Consider the following 15,253-nt stretch of genomic DNA (forward strand, 5'->3'; position numbering starts at 1 on the left):
CTGAGGTGATTAGGAACCTTAAGCACTTATTCATACTATCTGTAAAGTAGGGCTAATATTAACCTCAAGGGCTTTTGGGAGGATTAAATGAGGTAAAGCTGAGAAAGTGCTAAATGCAATGTCTGCTTCTTTATATGCTATTAATTAATCAAGTTTAATAATGATGATGATAGTGACAATGATGATGATGACATGCCACACAAATCAAACTGCTTCTAGTGACCCATGTTCAACTCTCAACAATTTTTACCTGAAACACTCACATTGTACATGTTATAGCACTAGGACATTGCAGCTATTCAAAAGATTACAGCCAAATTTGATAGAGTTTTAAACTCACAAGCATGGCTTTCGTTTCATATATAATTTGGAATGTGTTTATTTTCTCCAGAAATTCATGTCAGAATAGTTTATTCTATAAAGTTCTATCAGGCCAAGGCTCTGTATGCTTTATGTCAACAAGCTCCTTGCATTCTGGGATCATAGTTTGCTGATGGGAACCGACAGACACCATCACAAGATGGCTTGGTGGTCTTTCCTTCTGTCCACATGCTTTAGAAAAAAAGAAAAAGAAGGTTTGGGGAATAGCACAGAAAGTATAGACTTTGAGGTCAGAAGATGAGCTCCAGTTTCTTATCTGAGAAGCTTTTGTAGTAGTTAACTTAGCCCATAAAGATATTTTAAGAACCGAATGAGATACTATCTGTGCAAGTGCTGTATGAATACTAATGTTATTAAGTCATATCCCTTTATGTTAAAACGGCCGCTTTAAAACCAAGCACGCCAGATTATCTCTTTGTGGATTATCTCTATATGTCATCAGTGCACTTATTATAGGCATCTTTCACCCTGTCTAGCCTGTGCCCATGTTAGAAGCAAGGCTATGACTTTTTCATCTCGATGTCTTCAGCATTTAGCATTTTAGCTGGCACATAGTAGGCACTGGCACATATTTTTAAACTATGCATTTAAGGAAACAGAAACATTGATTCAAACCCTTAAATATTATGGACCACACAATGAGACTAGATGGCTTAGATCCAAAAGTAATGCACTTTTTTCCTTTTACAGGCCAATAAATATGTAAAAGTTACCGTTGCAGGTTCAGTTCTCAAGAGTCAGATGCTAAGATGGAGTTTGTTGTGTGGGATATTTATTAGGGATCAGCAGCTTGGCAGGCAATGTGAGGACATAAGCTTAAGTAGAAAAGGAAGTAGAGGTGGCACACTTCAGCCACCCAGTGGTCAGCTCTGGAACAAGGAGTGTTGGTTATGTCCTCCATTGGGCTAAGATAGCCAGACCTTTTTACCCCAGCCTCCATCAGGCACTGGATATGGGCCACCCCTTGAAGAGCATGTCCTTGGGCTAGATGACTCTGTAGCTGAGACAGTCCCTGAAAAGGGGTTACCAGCTGACACAACAAACCCTTCCTTGAAGGGGAACTTGGGGCATGCATCTCCATCAAATTTAAAATGTTCTTTGTACCACATGAGAAGATGGTATTAATATTTGAGGACAGAGAGTGACTTTAATTAATGAGACATTTTGAATTACTTTCACAATAGAATAAAAGAAAATACCTATGTTCTCATAAATGTATGAGGGAATATACCAAAACATGCAATTAATATAGTAAGGACTTACGGGAAAAAAAGGGGGGGGGGCTTTAACATTGATTTGTTGGGATGTGATGTTATTTTTCCATGAAATGCTATCCTTCAGCAAGTGTTGCTGGGTGCCTGTTTGTGCATTGAAACAAGCATTATTAAGCCAAGAGCTCCTCCCGGCGTGTAAGGATAGGGCTATTGCCAGAACACTTCCTAGACCTGAGCCTCTCCACTGTTCTAGGGAACGGATGGATGTGTCTGTCCACCAGGATGTGCCTTGCCCTGGAGTCATGGAGAGGGCAGCATGGAAGAAAGCTTCCCTTTCTGACCTAAGCCTTCCCACCCCCACCCCACCCCGGCCCCCACACATTTTGTGTTCCACCTTAAGCAGCTGTCTTGCTCAACTGGGTATGTTTCAACAGGGCCCGAAGAAGTGACCGAAAGAAAAGTTGTACCTTAATTCCTCCAAGGTCACAAGGAAGAAATCACCTTAATTCAACATTTCCCCAGTCCTAATGCATATATAGCCTGCTCTATCTAATACAACATAATGCTTTGGGTGGACTAACAAACACTTGAGTTTAGAAGAAATTCAACCACTATTTTCTCAGGACCAAGAACGATTGATTTGTCCTTCATTCTAAGCTTCTGGGAAAGTTCAGGGGCTTACCACATATATAAGACTTAAGGGATTGGGAAGCTGGGATCTTAAGAAAATCAAGTAAGTTCATAAACCCCTCTATCTTCCACTGCAGTATTAACTCATTATTGTTAAATGCTTATAAATAATGAGGGTAAGATTGATTTACAAGAGACTTGCCCTCTACCATTATCAATTATCATACAGATTTCTAAGATATTTTAATTTCCCTTTTTTTCTAGACATTTTCTAACATTTTAATTTCCCTTTTTACATACACAGTAAATGGGGAAGGCGAGTGAACATTCCTTAGACATTCCAGGAGTAGTGTTTTTAACTGATCGATGTTTTCATTTGGTTCTCTCTCAATCCTTAAGGGGTAGACACCAAAATAAGGCTAAATGTGTTTAATTTTAAAAAGATATAATACAAATTCCATAGTAACTTAATATCCAATAATGTCTGAATTCTCTAGGTTCCCAGGGCTATTTTTAGGTCTTTAGAGAAAATATAACTCTTTTTTTCTCTTTCTCAGCCTTGTTATGCCCCCATTAAACTTTACCCCCCTGTCTCGCCACACTCTTTTTTCAGCCCACTAACCAGATTCAGTATCCAAAATCCTGAAAGGAGTGAGGCTCCTTTCGCTAGCAGGAGAAAGGGACAGGAGGCACCCAGAGCTGTGGACAACAGGAAGCCTGGGTTCTAATTCCAAATCCAAGACTAAGCGTGTGACTTTGAGCAAGTTTCTAGATTCTGTGGGCCTCCATTTGCTCCTACAGTTAAGGAGAGAAGAGGATGAGTGGTTTCTGTTGGTCTTCCTGATGCCCCTGTCCTATGATTCTCTAATGCTCCAAGCATATTCTGCTCATTTCCATGGGGAAAGCTCTGACAACAAACCATGTAATGGGATTTGAAGGACTAATTTCTATGGCTTCTGGAGAATTTGGAAGATGTGAGTCATACTCCTTTCCCCCGCCAGTCTCAAATCAGTAGGAAATGTAGACTGGAGTTTGGGGCATATACGATGTATTATAGACTCTCAAAGCAAATTTAGTTTTCAAAGCCAAGAGGAGACATTTTAAAGCTGGAAGTATTATTTCTACTTTTTGATTAGTAACATGAAAGAACAGCCATAAATGGGACCAGCAGTCAATAGTTTTATCAGTTAAGAATTATAACCACTTAACTTTCAGAATTAATTATGATTCTTTTTATGACAAAATCTCTCTTCATGCAATGGTCCAAATTACCATTTCACATTGCCTTCAGAAGAAATAGACCCTCCATTTTAGTGGACTGGCTGGCTCTGTCACCATGAAGGTTAAGATCAAGGTCAAGGCTTCATAGCATTAGTCTCATTCTGTTTCAAAGCCACAAATACAAATTTAACCCTTCTGGCTGTCTCAAAAAGGTATGAAAGCTGTGCCAAAGAGTAAACAAAACAGCATCTCTACAGAGTAATTCACAGGTTGGTTGTACTAACAGTGGAGAGTGCTGTCATTTCTGGTTAGCCAGGACATCATGGTGTCAAGGTTGCCCTGGAAACTGAATTGACAAGCCTGGGTTAGTATTGAGATGCCTAAAGTGGACATAGCACTATGCTAGAGTATCCTCGTAATGCTCAGTAGTACCATTGGACCTGGAGCATTGGACATTCAATGACACATTTTTGTGAACTATTTGTACTCCTGCTGGTTCTTCAGACTTCACTTATGGATACTTATTCTCTTCTGAGAAAACTGAAGGGATTAAAAAGATGACTTCTCTATTTCACTACATAGCATCTAAGGAAGCCAGAATGCAATAGATTTTGTGTACATTCAATAAGCTGTATTCTGAGACAAGTAGCCAAATTTCATAAGCCCCTTCCCCCCTTAGTACATTGGTTTTAATAAATGCCCCTGCCACACATTCTGGACCCCATCTTTCTTTTTTTTTGGACCCTTCCCCCACAACATAGAAGATGCTCAAGCACTAGCTACAAGTATCTTACAGTCCACATTGCAGCAGGACATTGAGGAGGAAAAAAACAATACTTAGACAAAATTTTGAAGATACTCTCTTTTTATTTCAAAACATGGGAATAACTCAAAATTTGAGCCTCAAGGACCAAAATATATTTGGACAAAATGTTCAGAAGATGTGCCAGGCCACCATTTTGGCAGCAAGCTGCATATGGACAAGTAGATGTTAGAGAACGATGCTCGTGACACAGCTAAAGCTAGAGCACCCCCACGAATGGATTCAGACTTGGCTGTCTAATTTGCATGCATGAGTATGGTGCATTCTCCATGCCGCTAGTACACATATGCCTTTTCCAAAGTCTGTGCAGGGGATCCGTATTTGTGCAAGTTTTTAAAAGTCTGCTCCCTTACAAAATTTTACCATAATTTATCTGCAAGAGCCTTCCGGTGACAAATTCTTTACGCTGCCTTTACTTCCCAAAAGTCATTTCTGAATAATAATTATAGCTTTTGAGAGTTCCAGCATCACAGAAGAGAATCCGTTTGTTAGTTATTTTAATGTCAGTTAGCTGGCTATGAGTAAACCTAGCTAAACATATCCACATGCTCGGTGTCTGGAATTTCAAATTGGTATCCTTTAGCAGCAATAGCAACCTTAAACCAAAATGACAAGATTAAAAAAAAAAAAAAAAACCCAGAAGATGTCCCCAAAAGAATTGGGCTTTTCTGCTTTCCAAACCAAATTCTTCCCTAATATGCACCAAACAGTGACAGCCTGACACACTCTTACACGGGGGCCTACTTTTTCCCACTAATGCAGAATTGTTGGAAACCCAAACAGCATTCAGAGCCAAGGGGGGAAATGCCTGAATCTGAAAAGGAACCAGAAGAAATTGTACCAGGGAAAGGAGATGGGAGCTGAAGACCAGTTCCCAGAGTCTCTCTCTCTGTCAACAAGCATGTAGAGTCTTTATTACTAGAATATGCAGAATCCTGTGGGAATTGCTGCATCTTTTTTTGCCTTAACTCTTTTCTTGCCAGTCCTTCCCAGGCTGGTTAAGCTGCCCTTGCAGTTGTCCCATCCAGAAGCCACTCAGCAGCTGGTCTCAAGAGCTGCATTCTTCACAGTGACAGGAGAGGATGTACCGGTAGGTGGCAGTAAGTCGCATGCCTCCTGAGCAGCGCAGCCGCAACGCCTTCAGCTTGGAGGTCTGGGGCCGGCAGCAGTGACAGGAGGAACGGAAGGGTTGCTTAAGGACAGTGCTGAAGGACACCAAAGGTTCTGAGCGTGACGCCTGGCTGCAGTGCCCCTCACACCTGGCCAGGAGCACCATCTGGGAAAAGAAGAAGAGGTGGTTACCCTGTGGGGATGCCAAAACCTCATCCAGGTACCACAGCATCCTTTGAAAAACCCTAACGCTCCTTGCCAATTCCTGCTGGATTCAACCAGTGGCTCTCAACACTGGTTGTCCAGTGGAATCACCTGATAAACTTAAAAAAAAAAAAAATGTCAACACCCAGGCCCCATCTCAGATCAACTGAATTGAAATTCTTGGGAGTAAAACCCAGGCTTTCGTGGTTCACAAAGCCCCTTAGGTGGTTCCGAAGTGCACTGAGGGTATAGAACCACTGGACGAGGCTCACCACCATGATGCGCAGATAAAATTCAACAAACAAGTTTCTCCTGGCAGGTGGTGGTCTATTTTTGGCCCAATGCATTGCCATTCTACCAGTAGCAAACTGCAGAAAGCCATTCCAAATTGAAGTCAAGCAGTAAATAAAGAATGACTACAGGAAAAAGGAATTGGTAGGTGATGGAGTTTGGATGTGTTGTCCCCTCCAAAACTCATGTGGAAATCTGATCCCCAATGTGGCAGTGCTGGAAGCTGTTTGAGTCATGGGGGCAGATCCCTCATGAATGGATTAATGCTCTCCCTAGTTGGGGGGAAGTAATGAATGAGTTCTTACTCTATTAGTTCCCATGAGAGCTGGTTGTTTAAAAGACCCTGGCACCTCCTCTCCCTCTTTCTTGCTTCTTCTCACCATGTGATCTGCTTGTACCCGCCGGCTGCCTCCCACTTTCTGCCATGAGTAGAAGTAGCCTGAGGCTCATGCCAGATGCAGCAGTCCCAGAATTGTAAGCCAAATAAACCTCTTTTCTTTATAAATTGCCCAGTCTCAGGTATTTTGTTATAGCAACACAAAATGGACTAATACAGTAGGGAATCACTAAACAAAAGGAACATGGTTTTTGCAGAAGAAAAAGGGGTAATCTGAGCCATGCCTATGGAAGAAATACTCCAGGTGCTGCAACTTGAGACAACAGGATGAAGTAGAGCTGAGGCACATTTGGGGCCCTGGGATCACACTCCAGGGTTTACACACTGAAGGAGCCTGAGATGTGTGCAATCACATCTGCATCTTCAGAGCCATTTGGGGCTAATATTAGATTGCAACTATTCTGACCATCTCCATTTCCAAAAGTTTGGCCTGGAGTTACAGAGGCTTTGTGCCCTTTATTGTGGCTCTTAATCTGGCTGTAGTAAACAGACTCCTTTTAGAATCAGATGAAAACCACCGAAGTTATCCCCAGAAAAATGTACATAAGCACACACTCAGTATTTTGCATATAACTTAAGGGGATGTACAAAATGGTCATTTGTGTATCCTATACATATGTCCTGGTATCCTGTGAGTAGAAGTCTTGGGTGGAGTAGAGTGGGGCAGTTTCAGTCACTAAGCTATGTAACCCTATATACAGGGGTGGGGAACCTGAAATTATTGGTCCATGTTTATGTTAGAAGGTCTTGCTTGGCAACTTGCATATTAGGTGATGGAGAAAAAGTTGTACTATAACTCCAGAACCAGCAACAAGATCATAACAAGCAGAACTGTTTAAATGAAAGATTAAAAGATACATATATATGCATGAAACTTTTTGACATTTACCTTATGATTTTGAGTAATTAGCAGCTATTATTAAATACTCACCAGCTATTATCTCTGACATAATCGTATAGGGCAGAATTAAAACCCAGGGATTAAAGGAAGAAAATGGCAGGGCTGGCTGGTTAGCTCAGTTGGTTAGATCACAGCCTTGTAACACCAAGGTTGAGGGTTGGGTTCTCCGTACCGGCCAGCCACCAAAAAAAAAAGGAAGTGGCCAGCCCATCTTTCCAAAAGGGGGAAAAAATGACTCCTAATAATTATAGATTATTACTGTCATTATCTGAGAAGATGCTGGGGGTAAATCCAGCAATCACTTAGCAACCAACAAAGGAATATGAAACAAGGGAATATGAGATATTAGGAATAAACCCAGCAGGGCTTGGGGAGGAATAAGCTGCACTAGACCAGCTGATTTAATTTCTCTGAAAGATCACAGAGGCAGAGAAAAAATGGCAGCTGTAAGCTGTTTTGATTTTATTAAAGCTTTTGATTCTATCCTGCTTGCTCTTCACATTGGTAGGCAAAATAAACATGATCTGAAACAGATTTTAAGAGATTATACCATAGGTCAGTAGGACACAGGCCAGTCCCTAGTGCCCCCCACCATCTCTCTAATGAGAGAGAGTCCAAAGTCTTCCCTAGTCCCTTCTCCCCACACCTGCCAGTACATGGGAAGAGCTGCTTGACACGTCACCTTGGAGTAGTGCCAAACTTGCTGATCTCTAATCTAGATAATCTATTAGGTGGATTACGTGGTTATTCAAAGAGTCACGAGTCTGTAAAGGTCTAGTTTCAGTCTGGGTAGATATGATGAACCTGTGCCAACAGACAATTCAGAAGGGCCAAAGACAACATGGGGCATCATACCCAAATGACACATATACAGGTGAACCGAACATAGACCTAACTAACCAGGCCATGAGCACTGTCTTAACATGACCAAGTCAGCAGTGTAGGGCCATTTGTAGATGAGTTAACCTGATTGTGATTTCACTAAAAATTTTCAGGATGTCAAGCTCCACCTCCAGCCCACTCTGAAGGACAAGAACTCCAGCACTAAAGGACCTGGGCCACCTCCAAGACCACCAGACCTGGGCCGGCCTGGCCTCTCTTTCTCACGAGCTGGACTTTCCGCACAAGGAGAATGCACAGACATGTACAATAAACACCTTCAGTGGCTGTCCCTAGCCTTCATAATAAAATCCAAAATCCTGAACAGGAGTCAAGGCCCTCCGTGACCCGGGTTTCCCAAATCTTTCTAGTCTTATGCCTGTTCTCATCACCCACACCCTACTCTGATCAAGCTTAGCTACTTTGGAGCCCATGGAACTGACCCCAATTTCCCACCTTCTTGCTTTTGCTCATGTCTTCTCTCTTCCAAGAATGTTCTTTCCACCTGGCTCTGCCTATTAAAATCCCACCTATCTATCCTCTGGCCAAATTCAAATGACTTCTCTTCAAAAAAGAGACAGTTATTGGACCCTTGATGCTCTCAACACACATGCATTCCCTCTCAGAGATCTCAGTATATAGATCTCAGCTCAAAGCTGGAAACTAGAAGGAAATCTATCTCTGTTCTGTGCATGTGTGTTGAAGGGGCAAAGCGGGAGTTCGGAAGATAAGATCCATAAGTGGGTATTGTTCAGGAATGGAAGCAATAACCATCTGCTTTCCAGATTCACTTTTGATAGTGTACATTTTAACCCCTGTCACGCCTCACCTGTGTTTCAGTACTTCGTGAACATCTTCTGACCTCTTCCAAACCAGAGCTTCTCAGACTGGAATGTACATGGGAATCGGCTAGGATCTTGTTTAAAAGCAGGTTCTGGTTGAGTAGTTCTGGACTGGGGCCCAAGATTCTGCATTTCTCATAATATTCTAGTTGATGTTGGTACTGCTGGGATGACACTTTGAGTAGCAAGGCTCTGTACCCGTTAAAGTTTGAGGGCTCTGTTCAAGATGAACTACTAGATAGTGATCATTTAGTTAATAAGAGCATTTATTGAGTGCTTACAACATGAGTTATCTCATTCAATCCTCCTAACAATCCTAGAAGAAAGGTACTATTCTGATCTGGACGGTTTGTTGCAGATGAAGAAACTGAGGCTTTAATTTCAGTAACTTGCCCAAACTCACATATCTGGTAAAAGGCAGAGCTGGCATCAAACCCAGGTCTGCCCCAAACCAAACTCTTAATGGAAACCACTACAATACCTGCCTCATGCTATTAAGATGTTTTCCTGAGGCCTGCGCCAACTCACACCCTTTTTAATCTACATTGACCTGCTTCTGGGAGCCCTGACCATGTCATTACAAGATACATATACGTCTAACCTTTTTCTTAGGGGCTTCCTGAGACATGGCGTCACCACTCCCAAGCTAATGTGGAGCGGGATCTTCCAAGAGCCATGACTGATAAGATATCTCCATTAGCATCAGAATAAAGACCCACCTAGAGCATCTTTTTTGGCTATTCTCTTTTGCCCCAACTGAGTGGGAAGCACATTTCGCCTTTTTCTCAGCAGTGAATACTGTGCTCCCCTATTTCTATGGCACCTTTTGAAGCACCCCTTTCTTATCCGAAACAAGACCCCCCATGCTTCTCCCATCCCTTCCCTCATCAGCAACCTCAATAGCCAGGGACCCAGGTCAACCTCCAAAGGGTCCATGTCAAGCTGAGGGCACCAACAAAATTGCAACCAGGGGAACAAAGTGGCATGGGGAGTGGTGGGGATTTGAAAGGGTGGGTGGGAACCCAGCTCACTCCAGCCAGAGTGGTCACCAGTCAAAGAGACATGAAGAGGCCTTTGCACACAGAACCTCCCTTCCCTCTCTCCCCCGCTTACTTATAAATATTACGAAGGCAAAAACTTTGTCCTTTTGTTTTTCTTTCTTTCCACTTTAGTGTCTCCAGCACCTTCCACAGCGCCTGCACATAGTAGGCACTTTGTATAAATTTGACTCTTTTTAAAAATCATGTCGTATCTCTCAAGTAGTCAATTGTGTTATAAACTCAATATTCTTGACTCTCCTCATTTCCTCGATCATACCATAAGCTTCATGGGCAGCAGTAGGAGATGGCTTGGGGGTCCTAACAGCTCCCTCCCAACATGGAGGCTCAGTCCTTCGCACACCAGGCCCCTGTTCCTCTGGGAATGTTCCTAGGCTTTGTCCTCTGAACCCTCCTCCTCCTCCTTCTCCTTTTTTGTTGCCCCTTGGGGTCCCCACCCACTCCTATGGCTCTCAAGAGTTCAGACTACCGATCCGTGTTTGGGTCCATGCCCTGGCCTGGGGTTACCATCTCCCACTCGTCACTCACTGGGTAAGGGAGGTCAGACAATACAGTCTGTTTCTCTCTGACTTTTGGCCTCCCTCTTAGCACCCATCGCAGTGGCTTACATTGACTTTGCTCTTCTGCCTCACCCTGTATTTAACAAGAACCACAATGAGGTTCATTTTCCTAATCCTTTAAGGCTATAGGAGATCCCAACAGTTATTGAGGTCTCAGTAGTGACTGAAATAGAAAAGTGAGTCTAAACACCTGCCCAGTTTATAACTTCATCAGCAAGATCATAACATCTTTTATTAAATGTCTATTATATGCCAAACACTGTGTTGGATGCTTTACAAATATTATCACTAACACTCATACCCACATCCTCAGGTAGACAGCTCCATTTTACATGGGAAAAAATTGAGGGGCCCAGAAATTACTTAGCTTCCCCAAAGTCACCCATTTGGCAAGCTGTGGAGCCAGAATTGGAAACCAGGTCTGTCTCACTTCAAAGCCTGAGGTGCCTGAGTTCCCTTCAAGACTCCTCAGGCAGCCCATTTCCATTAACCACTGACCTTTTGCCTGTTTGCTCCACAGCCCTTACTCACTCAAAATTTCAGGGAAACTTGGTCTCCTGTTGCATCGCAGGAACCCCAAATCTGAAAGGGCACTCACATAGTGTTTGCCTATTCCAGAGAAGTCACCCGAGCCAGTAGGTAGAGACATCGGTTTATTAGACTTACGGGAGGTGCTGAAGGTGGCTGGTCAGCTAGAAATCCTGCCCCGTCATGGGATACATACTACAGTTATATAGTGAACAGATCAAAGGAGAGGTGTAAATCATTCGTGTGCTTATGTGTAGATCCTCACCCAACTCAGAGCTCGCAGGAGATCTGGCTGAGTATATAAGTTAACTTACCTGTTACCTCCTGGCTCCAGAGTAGTTAACATTAGTGTTCTAACTCCATTTACATGCTAATTTATTTACTACTGTCTTCCATTTGTCTTAAAGGAGACATACTATTCCTTGGGTAACTACCTTGGCCAGGGGTAGTTTCCCGGGGAGAGGGGGGACTCTGGCATGCACAGTGAGTAGGGATAGGTCTATGTCCCGCATTTACCTTACACCCATGAAGATTGTAAATGAACCTACCACTCCCAGGATCTTTAGTACCCAATCCCAGGAGGTGCCACCACTTAAGGCCACCAGGCAGATACTAATCTGTGGCCACACTGTCCTCCCTAGAGGGCCACTGTGCTCAGTCTTTTCTACCTAACTCCATCTCAGCTCTTTCTTGAATTGCTAGGAGATGGGCAACAGGACCCTGGGACTGACCAGCTGCAAATTCAGGGCTAGGATGAACAGACAGCCTCACTGAAGTCTCCCAGGAAAGCTTTCACTGCTATTTCTTTTTTCTAGAAAAATTGCTGAGCGTAAATCATTATTGCCAGCAGATCAAAAGTTGAGCCTGGACTTCTAAACAGTGACTCCTACATTCTACTTGCATTCCTCCAATATGAAGGTCTAAGTGGTCACAATATGAATGCCTCGAGGCAGACACTGCCATTCCCTGGCGATATGGCATCAAGTAACCTACTTAACACTTTTCTCGGGTTTCTGTTTTCCTTATGGGTAGAATGGGAATAATAACACCTGCCATCACAGGTTTGTTGGGAATAATCAGATTATACAGTATGAGGTGCCTGACACATATTAGGTGTTCAAGCAGATGCCCTCTGTTTTCTGACCTTCCTTCTGTCATCCTGAGCTAGGGTCACATCTGTCTTCACAAGGCCACACTCTGGATAAATGTAAGTCAGGAAGTGTTAACAGTTGGCAGGCAAACGGTAGGAGCATGTCTGCTAAATAACGCCCTTGAACATCATGTTGAAAGAAAATTTTTGTAGAGAGAAAAATTCCACCCTACCCTCTTCTAGATCGTTGTTGGCTCAATTCTAGACACCAGCTAAATGTTTTATCCCAAGTCTCTAAAGGCGAACAATTTCATTAATTGATCTGAGACCCATTAGAGAGAAGATCAGCCTGCGTCTGTGAGAGTTAAGAATTATAGAATATTTCCAAATGAAAAACAGTTTTGTTCCTGGATACGTAGAGAAAATCTAATCCAGAAAAGGTCTGGGTAGTTGAGATTCTGCCAGGCATATTTCATGGCCAAAGAAGAAAGGTTTATAATTATAAGCACCATTTACATAAAACTATTGCTATATTTGAGACAGTTCGGGATGTTTGAAAACAGATTGTTCCCATGAAATTACAAGCATTTCTCCTGCTATCACAATTTTGCGCTGTTATTTGCCATGGTATTCTGGAAAAAACAAAGGTGAACAAAAGTAGACTGAAGTCTGTTTCTAAGATTCACACTCAGACACTGAGAGTGTGTAGGGTTTGAGTTAACAACGTCTCTTCTTTGACCTTCCTTAGGTCAACGTGATACTTGCTAAGGCATTCCTTCATCATTCCACCCAATCTTCCCGAATTGTTTTCTAGTTTTTCTAGATGCTCCTATTTCTCTGTTCCTTTCTATCATCACATCGACACTTTCTTTGAAATAATTTTAATTCCTTTTTTTTTTTTTTTAAAGAATCATGATTATAGAGGACAGACAACTCCCCAGAGGGAGAAACCATCCATGGAGTAAGAAACACTAAGTATCAATGCTGTCCGCTTCTAAAGGGGGAGGCAGGGGGAAGCTAATAATTGCTCCAGTCAACCTTTACTCGGGCCTACAATTTCTGAGCGATCACAGTTGTAAAAACATTTCTCATAGTTTCTCCTCAATTTGTTTTAGTTTTCCTAAAAAGGGATTGTAGCCTTGCAAAAATTTACGTTCACCTATTTACTCCTTTTTTAGTTCTACAAGTACAAATGAGAGCCAGTAAGTTTTTCTCGAGTGGAAAATCTCTATTTTTTCCCACAGTCATAGGCTGTATTAATATAATGGTTAAAGCGATTTAACTCAAGTTCTGATTCCCCCAAATTAAAACAAGCCATCATCATTGAGCTATAATCAGAGAAGTTATGGAAATTTTAAAGGCAGACAGAAGTCCTAATGTTTTAAATGAAGGGTGGAGAGATTGACTTATATGGTCTTAATTCTAGTGGTTATTACAAAAAAAATCTTAATTATACTGGTAATTTTTAAAAATACTTGCCATATGAGAATGTTTAAATGGTTTTAGTTTCAGGACTAAAAGTGAAAGCTTCTGAGGTTGGGCTAAACAAATTTTTATTTACCAAGTAAAGACAAATTTCATTCATGTGACTGTTTGGGGGCAGTGACAGTCGTGAGAACTCTCATTCAGAGTTCATTCCTCCTTATAATGTGCCTCCCTTCTGGGTGGTCCGTGTGACTGGCCACTCCTTGGTGGTTTTTCAAGCGTGATGTTCCTTCGCAGACCTCGTCTCAACACTGAGGGATAGATTGCCTCTGCCGGAAACACGCAACCTAGTAGTTTGGCTAACCAATGTAAAAATTATAAATGATCAAATTGCCATCTTATCTTTTAGAATCATTTAAACGTAAATGTGGCACATGGAGAGAGACTTGGACCACAAAGCCAGTTACCAACTATTTCACCAGGAAACCCTCTGAAGAGCCCTCCAAGAAGTGTGTTCCACTGCTCATTCCCATTCTCCTTGCATTCTCTTCCTCTTTATTTCTGCTGGAAGTAGGAGTTACGATAACCTGTAGACTCCATTTTTCTGTTTTGAAAAAGGACACTACAGCTCATAAATTTCACAGCCAGGGACAAAAGACAAACCTCCCACTGGATGGGTGTGCACACGGTCGATTAGGCAGCTTTACTGACAAAAAAAGTGCAAAGCATGATGGGAAACCCTCAAAGCACGATTCTCCCACAAGCCCTGCAGGCCAGCCATACAGCTCAAGTTTGGGCTGTGATCACAGTCCTCCGTCCCCTGAGAAAGAAATATGGCTTCTGGGCCGAGCCCGTGGCGCACTCGGGAGAGTGCGGCGCTGGGAGCGCAGCGACGCTCCCGCCGCGGGTTCGGATCCTATATAGGACTGGCCGGTGCACTCACTGGCTGAGTGCTGGTCATGAAAAAGACAAAAAAAAAAAAAGAAATATGGCTTCTCTCCTGTTTCCAGGGGAAATGCTACCCTCACAGAGACCTCGGTCTGGTCTTACCTTTGAGCTACACTTGTACAATGGATGGCTGATAGAATCGACATAGTGGTGCCGCATGCAGCGTCGAGGGTCCGAGTCCGTCATGAACGAGCTGTCCATTTTGCTGTCTGTATCTCCCATTATCGCCAGCAGGGACAGCATAGAAAAGGATGCAGCTAGTACATGATTTCTCATTGTTGTAAGGGAAAACTTCTCCAGAAGAACAGCAGAGGGAGGCAGAGGACAAAAAATTGGAAATGCCTTCACCTCCTAGGATCCAGTTCCTTTCAAGGAAAGGGCAGGATCTGGCTGAAGCTTTCTGGTTGTCATTGTCCTTTGTAAGCTGAAGTTTTGTCTTACTTTTTGCACTTGCAATCCATCATCCCAGGATCTGCCACACAGCTGGAATAAAAACAGAAATTATTTTCCCCAGAAATATTTACCCAGAAACACTAATGGAACCCAGGAGGGACTGAGTAGAATTTTTCCATGTCATTTGGAGTGGAGAATATTGGTTTCTAGAGTGTGATTAGTATAAGCTGTCATCCATTTCACGCACACACACACCCCAACTTATGCTACATATTTATAACCATTTGGAGGCGGACACAAGGTTTAATGAAAGCACATGTTGACTTTAATTGCTGGAGTCCATGTTCCTAGGGGCAAG

The 15,253-nt window shown here is 42.7% G+C and overlaps 1 protein-coding gene across 1 annotated transcript; it reads right to left on the bottom strand.

Moving 5' to 3' along the window:
• Nucleotides 1–5,317: 5,317 nt before the first annotated feature.
• On the bottom strand, nt 5,318–14,778 carry NDP (norrin cystine knot growth factor NDP). Its single transcript, XM_063082986.1, has 2 exons — nt 14,605–14,778; nt 5,318–5,545 (listed from the first exon to the last, which is right to left on the bottom strand). The coding sequence occupies exons 1-2, from the start codon at nt 14,776–14,778 to the stop codon at nt 5,318–5,320; spliced, it is 402 nt and encodes a 133-aa protein (XP_062939056.1).
• Between the last annotated feature and the right edge of the window lie 475 nt (nt 14,779–15,253).

The sequence above is a fragment of the Cynocephalus volans genome, chromosome X, assembly GCF_027409185.1.
Source record: "Cynocephalus volans isolate mCynVol1 chromosome X, mCynVol1.pri, whole genome shotgun sequence".
In the NCBI taxonomy this organism is placed as follows: domain Eukaryota; kingdom Metazoa; phylum Chordata; class Mammalia; order Dermoptera; family Cynocephalidae; genus Cynocephalus; species Cynocephalus volans.